The sequence below is a fragment of the Narcine bancroftii genome, chromosome 13 (assembly GCF_036971445.1).
Source record: "Narcine bancroftii isolate sNarBan1 chromosome 13, sNarBan1.hap1, whole genome shotgun sequence".
NCBI lineage: Eukaryota > Metazoa > Chordata > Chondrichthyes > Torpediniformes > Narcinidae > Narcine > Narcine bancroftii.
Window position 1 is genome coordinate 15,811,632 of NC_091481.1, and position 15,876 is coordinate 15,827,507.

Here is a 15,876-nt window from a genome sequence, read left to right on the forward strand (position 1 = left end):
AATACATTTCAAATAATATTTACAAGTTATCTGAGCTCGAGAACCTTTTGCTTTGCCTAATAATAAATGTTGCCCTGCATTATGATTTCTTGGTCCTTCTTCACAGGAACTTGTCGAAATGGTTAAAGCAAAAAAAGCTGCACAAGACCAGGTTAATACTGCTAGACTGAAGAAATGAGATGATCCCCAATATCTTTTACCATTGTGCATGTCATTATTTGATAATAAAATGATAAAACCACGTATAAATGTTTTTCTTTATTTCAATACAGAATGGCATTATCTCAACCAGTACATGGCGCTGCAAATTTTGTTGTAGTCTGGAAGTTGTTCAACAGGACCTGCAAAAGTAATTTATAATACTGAAAGCTGTAATTATCTGCAGATTAATTAAATAATTTTGGACATGCACTCACCAATCGCAGCAATTGCAGGAGCCTTGTCGTAGATATATCTATTGCATACATCCTTCACTGTTTCAGCATCAACTGCCTGTCAAAAACAAGATAGATTTCAGGTCACAATGAATTTATTGTCACGCAACAGGTGAGGATGCATTTAATTGAATCTGACAATGGGTCTAAGATACAGGTGAACCCTGCATTTTTACAGTAGAATTTTGTTTCTAAAACACTGGTGCATTATTTTCCATAATACAAAGCTGTATAATCTGTTTTTTTGCTGGTGATTTTTCAAGGGTACATTCTAACTTAATTCTCTTGGAAAATGAACCATATTCACTTACTTCAATCCTAGCTTCAAGTTCTGGGAGTGGGATTCTTCGATTGTAACATAACATTTGTCTCCCAATATCTTCACAGATTGGTGTTGAACCTGGAAACAGTGAAATTCCAAATGAATATTGAAGTGTGAATAACAAATTCTGCAAAAAAAAAGGAACTTGTTTCTTACCATCAAGCTGCAGCAGCATGTTTGTTTTTAGCAGATTTTTCGCTCTCACAATCTCACCATCAGTAACACTGGTGCATAATCGCATCCTGAAATATAAAATACCTCTGCATTAATGGTTATTGAAAGACATACTATAGTCTTGGTAACTGCCCACTGTTCCATCTTAAAATATCATTAACGGACTAAGAATGCAAAAGCATTCTTAATAATCAGAGAACCCAACTGTTCTTGGGTTTGAGAAATCACCACTGCCACTTTCACTGAATTGATTTTACTCTAATGCAGTAAATTAGAGGATCCAATGTTTACATTCAAGTCATTACATGGTTATAATACCAACATGTGATAAAGCAGATGATATGAATATTGCTGTAAAGTATATACCATGCATCATTGAGCATTCCCTAGAAATACAAAATTACTTGAAATTTAGCTTGCCCTCTTTCAACCATTTTCTGTGTAAAAACAGTTGCGGATATTTTATTATCCAGTATTTCTTCACAACCTCAACAGTTTTACTTTCACCAATTTAAAAAAAAAGGTAATCGTGCTGTAAACAGTGTATACTCACCATTCTCTTTGAACAAAATGCAACATCTCATCAATTGTGTTCGGCTCGCAGACCATGTAGAGCCCCCAAAGACCAGTGTCTGTATAACACGTGTTGAAAGATTGGAAACTGTGGCAAAGATTACCCTGGCAAGCAAACTGCGCCAATTTACTGGACAAATTCTGTTTTAAAGAAAAATTGTTGAGATCTAACAATTTTTGCACAATATTTAAACAGCAATGGACAAGGATAAAAAGGCTTATTTTTCTTAGTTTGAAAAGATATTTCATATTTTTTTAAATGCCTCAGATGGTAATGACCAACTTGAAGCTGGTTGAAATGGAAGAAAACTGCAAATGAAAGATTTTGCTGAGTTACTGTTATAATTTAATTCCTGCAGAGAGTTGTATAAATGTGGTGAAATCTGATAATCAGTTCTAATTTCATTCCCAGTTTCTGCAGTTTTAATGCTTGTTAATACAGTGCTTCCTATAGCTAAAGTTCAAGAACTCAAATAAAGATCAGTGAAAAGAAAATGCCTTATGCAATCTTTTGAGTACAAGGTTTAAGTTGTTCAATTTCTGACCACAAAAGTGGACTTGAGCTACAGAATCAACCACAATTTTTCTTAACTGGCTCAAACCCAGTTTACCCTGTTTCTTGTGTTCTTAGCAACTGGCTACATCTAGCCGTAACTGAAAACGTAATCATGGAACTTGTATTTAAAGGAGGTGCAAATTGTCATTAAGCTCAAAAACAACAATTTTCTGTCAAGGCTTTCATGCTTCCTTACCACACCACCACCAAAAGAACGATCCCAGTTACCAATCAGGGTGTTTGCCACCATTAGAGGAATGGTATCTGCATGTGACCAGCCAGTGGCTTCAATAGCAATGGCAATGTGAGCCAATGGCATCTTATCATCTCTCACACGAATCTGTGGAACAGTTAACATTAATGCAATTGTCACAGTACAAGGATGTTCCTCACTCCCTCAAGCATTTAACTTGCAGATTCTGAATTCAACTCAAAGTTGAATTCAAACATTGAAAAAGTCTAGTCTATTTACAGTTATGGTATTTAATGGCCCAAAAAACAAATTCCCAGTTAAAGTAATTAGTTTTCAAAAAATTCTCAATCAACATACTTGCAGCAATACAATGCCACAGTGCAATGCATATACTTAAAACATTTAAATAGTTGCCAAACAAAGGTGATGCTGTAGATTTTTTTGCCATTTTCCTCCTGCCTTACAATTGATTTTCAAATTTGGCAAAAATTCAATCCTTTGTTTTATGAAGATTGAAACAAAATGGATAAAGCAACATGAAATTATCACCGGCTCCCAGGTGGCACCACTGATTTATCAATTAAATTTACATTGCAGATCGCCAAGAACACAGAGAGCAACGGGTTTGAATTATATGTACTTCTATGCAAAAAGAAAATAACCAAGTATAGACGGGTTTGGGAACCTGAGAAATAAGATTATTTTTATGCACATACCTCACTTCCTGTGAATTGACAAGGAGGTAGATCTGGTGTAATGTTACCATCATATGTGGTTAAATTACCGAAGTGATGCTTTGCTAAGTCAACCAATTCATCGTGTCCCACTCCTGAAATAAGGCATTCAAACTTTATATTGTTGTCGAAAATGTGCACCTATTTTGCCAGATGTGCACAAAAGACAAACCCTCTAACAATCTGGTTAACTGCTGCCCACTGAAAAGATCATCATACAAAGGTGAACCAAGTCACACACGTATTTCAAATTTGTGACTTCACTATTGCTTGTTTTTTTTTTAAAAAAAAACCATTTTATCTTCCAGTATTCTGCCCAACCACCCGTTCACACACAAGCCCTGAAACGCTCAATTCTGTCCTCCACCTGACATCCATGTTTATTTCTGGCAGGGTCCTTTTGCAATTGTAATGCCAGCCAACTCTGTTTCCTCACTTAAAAATCGAGCATTCCGTTTGTCACTCAAATCAGTGACTGAATATGAGACTTCTATCTCTACAGATCTGCACATAATACAGCGACTTGGATTTTGCAGCAGTTTTTTTAAAAACACCAGATTAATCCAAACAAATGGAAAATATAAACTTGTGTTTTGTACTCAATGATGATCCAGAAAAAATCTACAATTTTTGAGATAACATTTAAGTTTCAAGATATTTTTAAATGTAGTTCAGTGAATTTCCCCAAAATAGCATCTACATTCAATGAAGCTAATTACTTGTGTTTCAGAGCTAGAATTGTTGAAGTGTACTTTGACATTTTAAAACAAGTTAAATCGACGTGATCTACCGGGACCAATGCCTGAAGAGGGCGCACAAAATCAGTGCGGACTCAAAAGGCCACCATGGCCTGTTTCCGCTCCGTAAATGGTTATATTCCCCAAGAAAATTCATCAATAAGAAACAAAATTATTTAATGCAAAGCTCTTGACTTAAAGCACCATGATTAAATGCCATTACAATGAAACTAATGACACATTTTAAAAGAATAGACTAAAATGCAATAACCTCCAGCAGCACCCAGTACTATCCTTGGTCCTTTGTAGTGTGTTGTGATATATTCCACGAGGTCATTCCGAGTTATGGATCTGTTATAAAAATTGTTACAGTAAGCTTAAAATGAGAAAGAACAATACTGTTAATAGGTATTAAAACAAAAACAAACAAATAACAATGAACCCAGAAAGTGACCAGATGCAGTTAATACACAAAAGTGCTGGAGAAACTCAGCAGGTTCCACAGTGTCCATAGGAGGCAAAGATATGACAAAAGGCTCAGGTGAAACATTGGTCATAACTTTGCCTCTTATGGACACCTGCTGAGTTTCTCCAGCTCTGTGAATTAATTGTATATAAATACATACTTGATGTTTTCTGTCGGGCCTAAAATGGTCCGGCCTAATGCTGTAGACTGGTAGGCTGTTGCATGTAGATAATCAAAGACAACTTCCTGAAGGTTGGTTTCAACTTCTTGCATTTCCCTTAGAATAACACCTCGCTCACGCTCAATCTCAGCTGTTCCCAACGTGCTATTCTGGATAATGTCTGCAAGTATTTCAACAGCTGTGCAAAACATGATATACAAATGAAGTATTGTTTTAATTAGATTTTGTTTTTAAATCATCCAATTCACTTTCTACATCTCCTAATATACAGCTCCAACAATAGAATAATCTAAAAAAAAATGGTGACAATGAAAATAATTGCATTCACAATGAAAATACAGAAAAACCCCCTGATATCCGGAATTCAAACAACCAGCAGCCTCAGGCAACTGTCAAAAACATTGAGGAAAATAAAAAAATAAATAAGAATATGTTAAAAAAAAAAGCAAGTTTAAAATTGTAAATGTTCTCCGAAGTACCACATAAACCTTTGAAGATGGGGGCAAATATTCAGCCAGCAGAGGGCCTTGGTCGTGCAATCCTCGTAGCAGCTGATTGAATAAAATTGTTTCGCCCAGGATGAAGAACCGCTCGCCATTGGGGTGACTCTCTCCTTATCCCTGCTTAGGAAGGGTCGTCCTGGTCAGAGGCTTAATCTGTAAACTTGGGAGGGGAGGTTTAATTATCTATAACGTTATTGTTCATCTTTCAGGCGGCTCCATGAAGGGGGAGGAATCTGAAGATGCAGCGACAGTTAAATGTTTTCAAAGAATGTGACTGAAAATAAAATGCTTTAAGGTTTATATATTAAGGCAAGTCAAATTTGTTCAGTTGAAGTACAATATAGTGTTTTTGTCTTTTAAACTCCTTGCTCTTAATGAAGTGAGGCATGAATAAGTCTCTCAAGCAAACAGAAAATACACTTATCTGGCTACCAATCCTCAATGATGCCAGATATCAGGGGTTTTATTGTAATTTCATTTGCTGTATTGGGAAGGAAATGCATCTCTTCCAGTTAGCAGAAGAAGCTCTCAAAATTAACTTATTAAATTACAGCTCTCTTGTATTAAGAAAACCTTTGTGTTCTACAGCATTCAGGTTCAAAGGCTAATTAAACATAGCAAATCACCTCTGGGCAAATCTTTAGAAAATGCTTTAGCATAATACACGGTTTGTTCTCTTGAAGTGTATGCATTTAAATGGGCTCCCATGTTCTCAATTTCAAGTTCCAAGTCTAACTGAGAGCGTTTCTTTGTGCCCTGCAGGGTAAGGAAAAGAAAAAGGCTTACTAACATGATGATAAAAGAAGTACCGTAGTATTTCTTTTGAATAGCATTGAATTTATTTTTGACACTGAGCAGACCATCAACTTATTTTACACCTTGTGAATTCATGACATACCTAGTTCTAGTTCCAACAATTACCATATTCATTGAATTCTCAACCATTTTCATGTTCATTTTCTTCAGGGCCATCTCCAAGTGTTCTACACCATCTTCACACCCACCAATGAACTACATCCCCTGTCCCTAGTACAAATTATTCCTTACATTCCCCCTCCCCTAACCACTTTATTTTTAAATTATATTAACCTCACTCCTCAGCCAAGATATCGATAATACAATCTCACACTACAATTTTCTTCCTAAATCCCTCCTTAAAACTCACTCCTTTGATCTAAACCCCAAATTCTTCTCCCTACTCCTGCTCATTTCCCTTGCACTATAAAACTACAAGCTGAAGAAGATTGAAAATTCTTAATGTAAATGCTGCCTCCTTACTTTGAAGGCCATGTGCTCCAAGAAATGAGCTGTTCCATTGTTCTTTTCATTCTCGTACCGACTCCCTGCATCAATCCATAATCCAACCTAGAAAAAAATAACATAAATTAGAATTGAAGCCAAACAATTTCCTCATACTAAAACTGAAAGGGAAACAACGGCAAGAATGCAAGGGGAACACTCTCTATTTGGGAAGTCATTTTCAGGCTGATGCATCAAATAAACCATCATCATCAACCTGTTCTGCTCTAGTGAAAGAATGTAGATGCCTAGTTTTCCCTCCAGTTAATTTCACTAGAGCAGAGTGATGACGATGACATATTTGATCACCAGACCTGTGGACAGCAGTTATGCAAGGAATTTCCATTCTTTAGCCGTGTGCTAAAGGCTTTCTGCAATGGTTATCAATTGAGTAAAAGTTAATGGAATTGAACAGTTATTTTGGACTCGTTCCTTGGTTTAGAATACACCTGAAAAACTAGGATCACTGTCTCATTTTTCCCCGCACTCATGGTTCCAAATCTTCTGGAATTAATTAGTGTGGAGTGGTGTGAAAGCTTAACCATTTAGATCTCATCAGAAAAGTGTTGTTGAAAATCTTGCTCCCATTGTTTCTTCTTAGTCTTGTCCAGGAAATTACCGCCAATAACAACTCAGAACTGACAACTTTTGTATTTGGTTTAAGATTATAAATCTTCTTATCATCTTTAATTCCAAATTTGAGGGAATTTTAATACTAAGGAATTTAAAAAGATCCTAAGATGTAAATACCTAAAAAAAAAAGTTTAATTAATTATTTTAAATTTAGAAGATAATTGTTCAAAAGAGGCCAAATTTTGGTCAATAAAGAGATATTTGAAAGATTGGAATCCAAACTCTGACAAAAACCAAAATCTTGTACCAAAGGTGGATAAAAATTAGCAAAAAGAGGACTGATTAATAAAAAAAATCTATTGTATCCAAAATGTTTTACAAATTGAAACCAAATCCTCAACATATATTTAACAACAAAATTACCAGTTAATTTGAAGCAGAAAAGGGTCATGGAGATCCAACCATCAAAATGAGGGAATACTTCTTGATAGAATCAATTTCCAAATTAATCCAACTAGCAACATCCTGTCCTTATGATGAATCCAAAAATTAATACATCTAATATCAGCTGCCCAATAATATAATCTAAAATTAGGCAACTCCAATCCCTCTACCTTTTCAGGATTTTAAAGGAAAGTTTTATTAAGAAGAGAGCATTTATTTTTCCCAAAGGAAGAGATAATAGAATCGAACAAATCAAAAAAAAGTTTTGGGAACAAAGACAAGTACAGCTTTTATAAATTTGGGCAGGGTATTCATCTTAATAACATTAATACGTCCAATTAGGAAAACTGAAAGAGGAGACCATTGAATTAAGGATTTCTGATGTTACATGGGATTCTATCTTGAAATTGGTTAATTCATCTTCTCTATGATCCCGACATTCACTGATATAATTTAAAGTACTACATCGAACTTACTTTTCCAAAGTTTTATTGGCTAAATTTTATTCTAATTTCATGTCAAAAGGTGATAGATGCGAGACCAAAGAAGGTACATTATTTCAAGTTTTGGTCATGTTGCATGCTTTAGAATTATTGGGAATGCATCTTCCATACCTTGTCCTGAGTTCTTAATATTAATTTGGCTCCTAATCCTTTTCTTGCCCTACTTGGAATAAGTATATCAGCTGATTTAAATTTAGGTTACAATCCCATGTCGTTGTCTTTGCCCTCCTTATTGCAGGAAGAGCTATACTTATGAGATGAAAGGATACTGTCCTTCTGGCTATCTGATGTGATGGCATGCTTGACTCTTGGAAAAAAATTAGATCCTCTATTAATGCAATGAACCTTCATTTTCTAAATGTAAGGGATCCTTCCCTTAATTATTTTCAGAATTTATGATAATTGGATCCCATTTTATGGTTTGGTTGTCATTTCTTTCCTACATTAATGGAACATATATGCTTATTCACAAGGGAAGGGTTAGATTATTAGAATAGTTTTTGTTTTGTATACATTGCTTTTCTACCTCTTTCATAGGTTGTTTACAGCTATTTGTTATTATACATTTACTCTGTGTGTGTGTGTGTGTGTGTGTGTGTGTGTGTGTGTGTGTGTGTGTGTGTGTGTGTGTGTGTGTATATTGGAAAGAACAAAATCCAAAGATTTCTGTACATTTCAAGGGATACAATGATAAGTCAGAATAAAAAAAACATTGAGGTAAATGATCAGCTATAATTTTGTTGAATAAAAGAGGCAGATCAATGGGTTAACTGGCATTCTCATGCTCCAATTTTTTTAAAAAATCTTATCTTCTGGAGGGAAGTCCGTAAGAAACAAACTGGAAGACAAAATTTGTTAGCACCGGTGGGATAAAATAAAAGTAAACCACAACACATTGCACTCATCAGGATGAATAAGGTTTGGGACTTGTCCAAGAGAGACTTAACAGAACTGTTAAGAGAATTACGGAGAAGAACAGAATTCAGAAGACTAGTTATGAAATATGTTCTTACTATCTTCATTAACGATAAATGGAACTCAGCGTGGGATAGAAAACATTTTAGATTTTATGGAAGATGGCAAAAACGAAACAACACTCTTAGCCATCAACTTTCTATTGAAACAGAAGTGTGAAAGCAGCAGAAAGGCATGGAGTTGGGGGAGAGGGAGTACTGAACAGGGGTCTCGGTTTGTTGAAAGTCAAACATTCAGAACCTAACTTGCATGCTAATTCAGTCAATCTGCTGTGCTTTCTCTATGGTTCCAAATCACTTACAAACACAATGACCATCTCATTGGGTAGTGGTGGATTCGAAATGACCACTGAGATGACATTTCATAGTCAGGGTCATCTAAAAGGAAGAAACCATTCAACAAAATCCTTTTCCTATGCTACACCCAAGAAAAAGAATACATTAGTGCAAAACACCAAGCCCACAAATCAGTTTTCTACACACTGTGCACGTTGGAAGACCAGAATCTTCAGATGTCACTCGGAGTCCATTTTCTAGAATAGTGACTTTGGTTTCTGGAACATTCAGGATGACCTGAGCAGCTGCGGCTTGAGTGGCTCGAAATCGGTTCCAGCTGTTAAAAATGTCCTGAAATGATACAGTGTAATCGATTACTTGCAGAAAAGCAATATACATTTGAGCAAAATAGAACTGTAAGAAACACTTGTAATATACTATCCAACTGTTCATAATCTGGCCCAGCAGATGATATTTCCTGTTCTGAAACTCACTGGGCCTCCAGTTCCCACACTCCCCCAAAACTCATCAGTACAGCCAGTTCCAATGCAGCCCTGAAACTTGGGTTCACTAGAGATTTTCTGTGTTATGTCTAAAGATAACAAAGTATGTTGGAATAATGTTTCTAATTGTCCAGAAAATCTGTCAATCCAGCACCACTACCTTCCTGTTTGAAGCTTAATGCTTAATGTGTTTTTGGAGCACAAACCCACAAAAAGGAATAGAGCCACATGGAATCTCTACATACGTCCTGAGAACCTGTGCAGTTCAGGTGACATATGTGTATTCCCAGATACCTTTAATTTCTCCCTCCAAGACCATAGTTCCTACCTGCTTTAAAATCACAAGCAGGATCGACAAGGGAGGCAGTGTTGAGGAAGAAGGGAGTCTGGGCAGATGAAATACCATATAGAGAAATGTATGGTCATATATTTTGGTGTAAGGATTATTTTTTAAATGGTGAATGAATTCAGAAAGCAGTGATCCAAAAGGACTTGGGAGTGTTGATGCAGTATTTCCTACAGGTTAACTTGCAGGCTGAGTTGGTATTAAGATAAATGCAATGTTAGCATTCATTTCCAGAGGACTAGAATATAAATGCTGAAGCTTTGCAAGGTGTTAGTTGAAATTAGAGCATTGGGAGCAGTTTTAGGCCCTTTTTTAAAAAAAAAGGATGCGCTGGCATTGAGTAGGGTCCAGAGGAGGTTTCCGAGAATGATCTCTGGGATGAGAAGGTTAACATACGAGGGACATTTGTTGGCTCTGGGCCTATTTTTGCTGAAGTTAAGGATGAGTGGGGATCTCTTTGAAACTTACAAATATTGAAAGGCCTCAATAGAGTGGACATGGAGAAAGTGTTTCCAGTAGTGGGAAAGTCCAAGACCAGAGGACACAGCCTCAGAATAAAAGCACGTCCCTTTTTGGATAAATTGTTTTAGCAAGAGGTTGGTGAATTTGCCACTGACAGCCGTGGAGGCCAAGTCATTTGGTATATTTAGAATGGAGCCTGATAGATTCTTGATTAGTAAGGGTTTCAAAGGTTATGGAGAGAAGGCAGGAGAATTGAGTTGAGAGGAAAAACACATTAGGCATAATTCTGCTCATGGTCTAATGTACTGAAGGAAGTATCCCATCCCAGACACATACTCTTCTCTCCCCTCCTGTCAGGGAAAAGGTTCAAGAGTGTGAGATCACAGCACAGTTAGGTAGAGGTTAGCACACATTGTTACAGCACCAGCGACCGGGGTCTGAATCTGGCACTGTCTGTAAGGAGTTTGTACATTCTCCCCGTGTCTCTGGTTTTTTTCCACTGTTCAAAACATACCCAGATTGTAGGTCAATTGGACGGCATGGACTAGTGAACCAAAAGGGCCTGTTACCAAGCTGTATGTCTTTAAAAAAAAATTGCACTTCAATTGATTCAAAGACTGTTTCATCCCCAGTCACTCGGAGCTATGATTGATTGTTGCCAAAGTCTTATTAAAGGCTGGTGTGTATTACACAAACTTACTAGTATGTTAGGAATGTTATTAGACATTGTGCATCACCCACAAACATACCACTTCTGGCATCTTAGAAGGGAGTAGTTAAATCAATTAGGCTCCGACAGTCATGAGGAAATCACGCCTGGGAGCTCGAACAACTCACCATGAACAACTTTATTTTTTGAGCAAGCTCAAGAGTCCAACCATTTGAACGCTTCTCCATGATGTCCATTAACTTCAGTTTTACTAGGGTTTCTTGTAGTCACATGCTACATTATTACAAAGGACATCATTCTGACCACGTTGCCTACCTACTGAGAATATTTTTTTAAAATCTTTGGCTGACATGTTCAGATCAAAGAAACATGGGCTTTTCATTTAAATTATATCTAAAATAATTCACTTTACCAGGTTAGAAATCTCTGCCCAAACACCAGTTAGATAACAGTTCAAAGTGAAGAGTAATTTAAATTGCTGTGGACAAATCATAAACTGAAAATGCACTTGCATTTATCAAATGCTTTGAGATAAAATGAACTATTGTGATTTTAACTAGTGGGCTAGGACCCACTAGTTAAGAATCCAGAAAAAAAACCTTTCTACCTCACCTTCGTTAAGCTCGACAGTAACGTTAAATGTACATGAAAGGGGAATAGCACTGCTCTGAAATTTATCCAGAGCTTGGATAGGTTACCGTCTAACTTTTGAGGCTCAAATTGCAACTTGAGCCTTCCTGATAATACGGACTAGATATGACCTAAACTTAGGGCGAACATTTCAGCTCCTTCAGACGGTTTCCAGGCACGGACAAGCTTTATTTTACCCCAAGTGGTCATCAGTTAAGGGTTAGGGGGCAAAACAGGAAGAGGTGGTTGCAAGCAGGGTCAAGTTTTGTCATTTAAGAGGAGGTTGGATGAGTGCATGGATGTGAGGGGGGGTGGGAGGGTTATGGACAGGGAGCACCGACTTAAATCGGTGCAGAGGAGAAGGGGCCGAGGTGGCCTGTTTCCGTACTGTCATGTGGTTAATATCGAGCGGCCAGGCAGCAACACCTTGACCACTGCTCCTTCGGCGCGGGATCGCCCCGCCATAGGTCGCCGGCAGCCGAGCGGTGACGGCTCGAGGCCCGGGCGGACATACCTGCCGCTTGGAGCCTTCCCAGTCCCTCCGAAGAACCCCCCGCCAGGCGATCCGAGCGACTCGCCTCCAGAACGCCGCCATCGTTCCCGCGACCCACCGCCCCGCGCATGCGCCCAGGGACGACGTCACCTGCGTGAAGGCAGGACCAGTCGATCCGCGATCAGTCGATGGGCTGCATTTGCAACACTGGGAAGCGCAACAGCGTTCCATGGGAAAGGATTAAAAAAGGCATGAATTATCGAAACAAATGCAATAACTTTGTAATATTATTTGGATTAGATTTAGAAATGTTGATAGTGTTATGAAAACATTCACACCAAATCTGCAAACTCCAATAAAAATTTTCAGCGGAATTATATTTTATAGAAACCAATGATTAACAGTAACGTCCCTTAAAGTAATTTCTGTTGTTTCACAATCAAGAAAGAATGTTAAAAGGCTGGGTAAACTGTTCCTAAACTGCAAATCCCGGGCAGAAGCGGCGATCAGGTCCGTGGTTGGTTCTCTTTATTCTTTGAAGCCCCCGCGTTGTTGACAGGTGACTGGAAGAAGCCCGCAAAGTGGGGGTGGGGGTGTTTATTCTTGGGAATTTCGTGTATTCTAACTTCTTGCGGAGTTCATTCTGATGTGAGCGGTAATGGTCAGGGAGAGCATTGGCTCAGCGCGTCCTGCGATCTGTCGGCCACTCTCGGCTGCTTGGATCACCACAGCCATTAAATCGCTGAGTCTGGTCCACAACGATTCGGCGAGACTGATCCAGAAGGCGGCCTGGGAGAGGATCAATCCCACTGCTATCCCCAGGTGAATGACTAACCTTTCATTTGATCTCATTCATCTATGTCTGCACTTGCATCAAACCTTGCCCTGAATATCCCATTTTGGTTTCAAAAAGTATCTCTTTTTTAAAAAAATCCTGCGGCCTGAACGAGCCCCATTGCAAACCAGTCGCATCATGGATTTAAAAAGCATCGAAGTGTGATCAGGAAGTTAAACTGAGGTCCAGAAACTAATCGTTGTTTTAACGGTCTGCACTTTAGGGGGTAAAAAACGAAAAGTCTGCGGACACAGTGATTGAAGTAAAAACGCAATGCTGGAGAGACTCAGCAGATCAGACAGTGTACTTCATGTAGCAAAGATAAAGATACATAACCAACATTTCGGGCTTCAGCCTCTCATCAAGGACAAAATGCTTGACTTGCATGGGTTGAAAAATCATTTCGTGGAATTAATGTTTAACTGAGGTCCAGAAATTAATCATTGTTTTAATGGGACGAACAATTTGGACTTTTGGGGTTATTCCAAGCCTCAAAGCCTTTTGTAAAGTTTGTGATCAGTCGCCCTTTTCTTCGGTTGGTTTGACACTACAGGGTGCAAGGTCTGGGAGGAGTTTCAGCAAAGAAAATTGCTGTAATTTGGGTGCCATGAGCAACCTGATTTGCAGAGAAACTCCTCTGACCATTAAAGAGCAGGGGGGGGGGGGGGGGGGAAGGAGCAAATTGGGAGAACCTGCAATTAAGTCGGAGTCTATGCTTCCTGAATCGTATTCCCATCGGTTTCACTGGAGCGACCGCAAGCGGCTTCTCACCATTGGACCACCTCACCACAAATGCTGAGAGAGAGTGAGGGAGTTCCGTCGTCCGCGGGAGGCCCGGGGTAATGAAACTTTCGCGAGGGAGGGGGGGGGGTCCTGCTTCTTCTTTCATGTTTTCTATTTGATTGAGTTGGGGCTTTGCCTTGAAATCAAACAGCCAACAAATGTTGAAGCAATAACTCAAAAGTTCTCGCCTTTCTATCCCGCTGGATATTCGCGAGCGTTTTCTTTGACGGGGATCCTTCCTAAAACATCTTCAGTTTGCCCATCGACCGCTTTTTGAGGGAAACTTTCACCTGGTTTCCCTCCTGATTTGGATGTATTACTGGAGCTGAAGAATCTCACCGCTCGGATCACTCAGCAGTGCAATTCTTTGGAGCCCGGAGCCAATTCCAGCCATTAATTTGGGGCTCTTTGGCTGTGGATTTTGGAGCAAGAGGAAGAATCTCTGGTTTCGAGTGATCTGCCCCTGGGACTGACCGTCCGGCAGACTGAGATGCAGCGTCACGTGTCGGAGCAGGACAGGGGCTGGCTGACCTCCCAGATCTGCTCCTCTGTCACCTCCGCCGCCGCCCCTCCTCCCCGGGAGCATTCCCAAAACTTCTTAACATTCGCAATGTTTCCTCAATGCATCGAACAGTTCTCTCCAGGCAAAGACGGAACGACCAGAGAGTGGACCTTGCCTTTGTGGGGAACTTTTCTGTTATTGGCGGATCAACCGTTCACTGCGATAATTAATCCGGGTGATGAACAGCGAGTATCATTTTACACGATGGTTGAACAATCGGGAAGTGTGTGTATTTATTTCGTGGTTTTAGCGTGTGTGGAAGTTTAGTGTGTGTGTTTGAGAGTGCATGTTATGTGTGAGTGTCTGTGCTTATTGTGAGTGTGTTTATTGTGTGTGTGTTTATTATGTGTGTGTTTATGTTTATTGTGAGTGTATGTTGTGTGTGTTTATTATGAGTGTATGTTGTGTGAGTGTTTATTGTGAGAATGTATGTTGTGTATGAGTGTGTTTATTGTGAGTGTATGTTGTGTGTGAGTGTTTATTGTGAGAGTATGTTGTGTGTGTTTATTATGAGTGTATGTTGTGTGGGTGTTTATTGTGAGAGTGTATGTTGTGTGTGAGTGTGTTTATTGTGAGTATGTTGTGTGTGAGTGTGTTTATTGTGAGAGTATGTTATGTGTGTGTTTATTATGAGTGTATGTTGTGTGTGTTTATTATGAGTGTATGTTGTGTGGGTGTTTATTGTGAGAGTGTATGTTGTATGTGAGTGTGTTTATTGTGAGTATGTTGTGTGTGAGTGTGTTTATTGTGAGTACGTTGTGTGTGAGTGTGTTTATTGTGAGTGTATGTTGTGTGTGTTTATTATGAGTGTATGTTGTGTGGGTGTTTATTGTGAGAGTGTATGTTGTATGTGAGTGTGTTTATTGTGAGTATGTTGTGTGTGAGTGTGTTTATTGTGAGTGTATGTTGTGTGTGAGTGTGTTTATTGTGAGAGGGTATGGTGTGTGTGAGTCTGTTTATTGTGAAAGTGTATGTTGTGTGTGAGTGTTTATTGTGAGAGTGTATGGTGTGTGTGAGTGTGTTTATTGAGATTGTATGTTGTGTGTGAGTGTGTTTATTGTGAGAGTGTATGTTTGTGTGTGTTTGTGTTTATTGTGTGTTTATTGTGAGTGTGTGTGTTTATGCCCTCCCGTTATGTCATTGGCACTGCTTCGTGTGGAGACCCTGGAGATGTAAAGACCTGTTCGAGAAGGAGCACTGGTTTTTGGAATATATTCGTGGTGCCGTCTATTTAAATAACATTATTTTTACTTGTGGGAAAAATGTGGAATTGATCAGCTTCTCAGCAGTGTTTTGTTTTAAAGACTAGAGTTGTTCAGCAAGATTACCGCAATGCCGACTACACTGCAGTTCTTGTCTGTTGCTAGTATTAATAGTGGCGATGTGAGATGTGCAAGCACCAGATTAAGTTATAGCACCGGCTGTGATAGTGCGGGTCCACCGAAGGTCCAAGGAATCCTATGCAAACGCCGGTGGGAAAATTGGAAATTGAGGAGGAGTTCCCCTCAAAAAGCAAACTTACAAAGTGCCTATCAGGTCAAATTGATATATGCTTATGATGACGGATTGGTGCTGGGTCTACTATTAATGAGTTGGATGACAATGTTTATGGATGACACTAAAATTGATGGTACAGTAGAATGTGAAGGT

General features: G+C 38.9%; 3 protein-coding genes across 7 annotated transcripts in view; 2 read left to right on the forward strand and 1 right to left on the reverse strand.

The window, feature by feature from the left end:
- The window catches only part of dnajc2 (DnaJ (Hsp40) homolog, subfamily C, member 2), a 42,034-nt gene extending 41,785 nt beyond the window's left edge, over positions 1-249 (forward strand). The window contains exon 17 of the mRNA XM_069908635.1: positions 107-249. Coding sequence (XP_069764736.1) covers positions 107-178 — 72 coding nt within the window. The 3' untranslated portion in view covers positions 179-249. The remainder of the gene's footprint in view (positions 1-106) is intronic.
- On the reverse strand, positions 244-12,184 carry pmpcb (peptidase, mitochondrial processing subunit beta). 2 transcript variants are annotated; one of them, XM_069908636.1, is made up of 13 exons: positions 12,068-12,184; positions 9,150-9,293; positions 6,152-6,238; positions 5,500-5,629; positions 4,350-4,548; positions 3,995-4,074; positions 2,969-3,081; positions 2,256-2,399; positions 1,484-1,644; positions 913-998; positions 746-834; positions 417-492; positions 244-341 (listed from the first exon to the last, which is right to left on the reverse strand). In XM_069908636.1, the coding sequence occupies exons 1-13, from the start codon at positions 12,146-12,148 to the stop codon at positions 280-282; spliced, it is 1,452 nt and encodes a 483-aa protein (XP_069764737.1). In that variant the 5' UTR covers positions 12,149-12,184; the 3' UTR covers positions 244-279. The 2 variants fall into 2 exon arrangements, with proteins under 2 accessions (XP_069764737.1, XP_069764738.1); XM_069908637.1 differs by lacking the exon at positions 2,256-2,399.
- A 366-nt stretch (positions 12,185-12,550) lies between these two features.
- napepld (N-acyl phosphatidylethanolamine phospholipase D) overlaps positions 12,551-15,876 on the forward strand; it is a 38,214-nt gene continuing 34,888 nt past the window's right edge. Inside the window, exon 1 of one of the 4 annotated variants that reach the window (XM_069908638.1) lies at positions 12,551-12,868. In XM_069908638.1, coding sequence (XP_069764739.1) covers positions 12,705-12,868 — 164 coding nt within the window. In that variant the 5' untranslated portion in view covers positions 12,551-12,704. Of the gene's footprint in view, positions 12,869-13,572; positions 13,721-13,758; positions 14,452-14,790; positions 15,447-15,876 lie in introns of those variants that run through there. The other 3 variants (XM_069908640.1, XM_069908639.1, XM_069908641.1) reach the window with 3 other exon arrangements.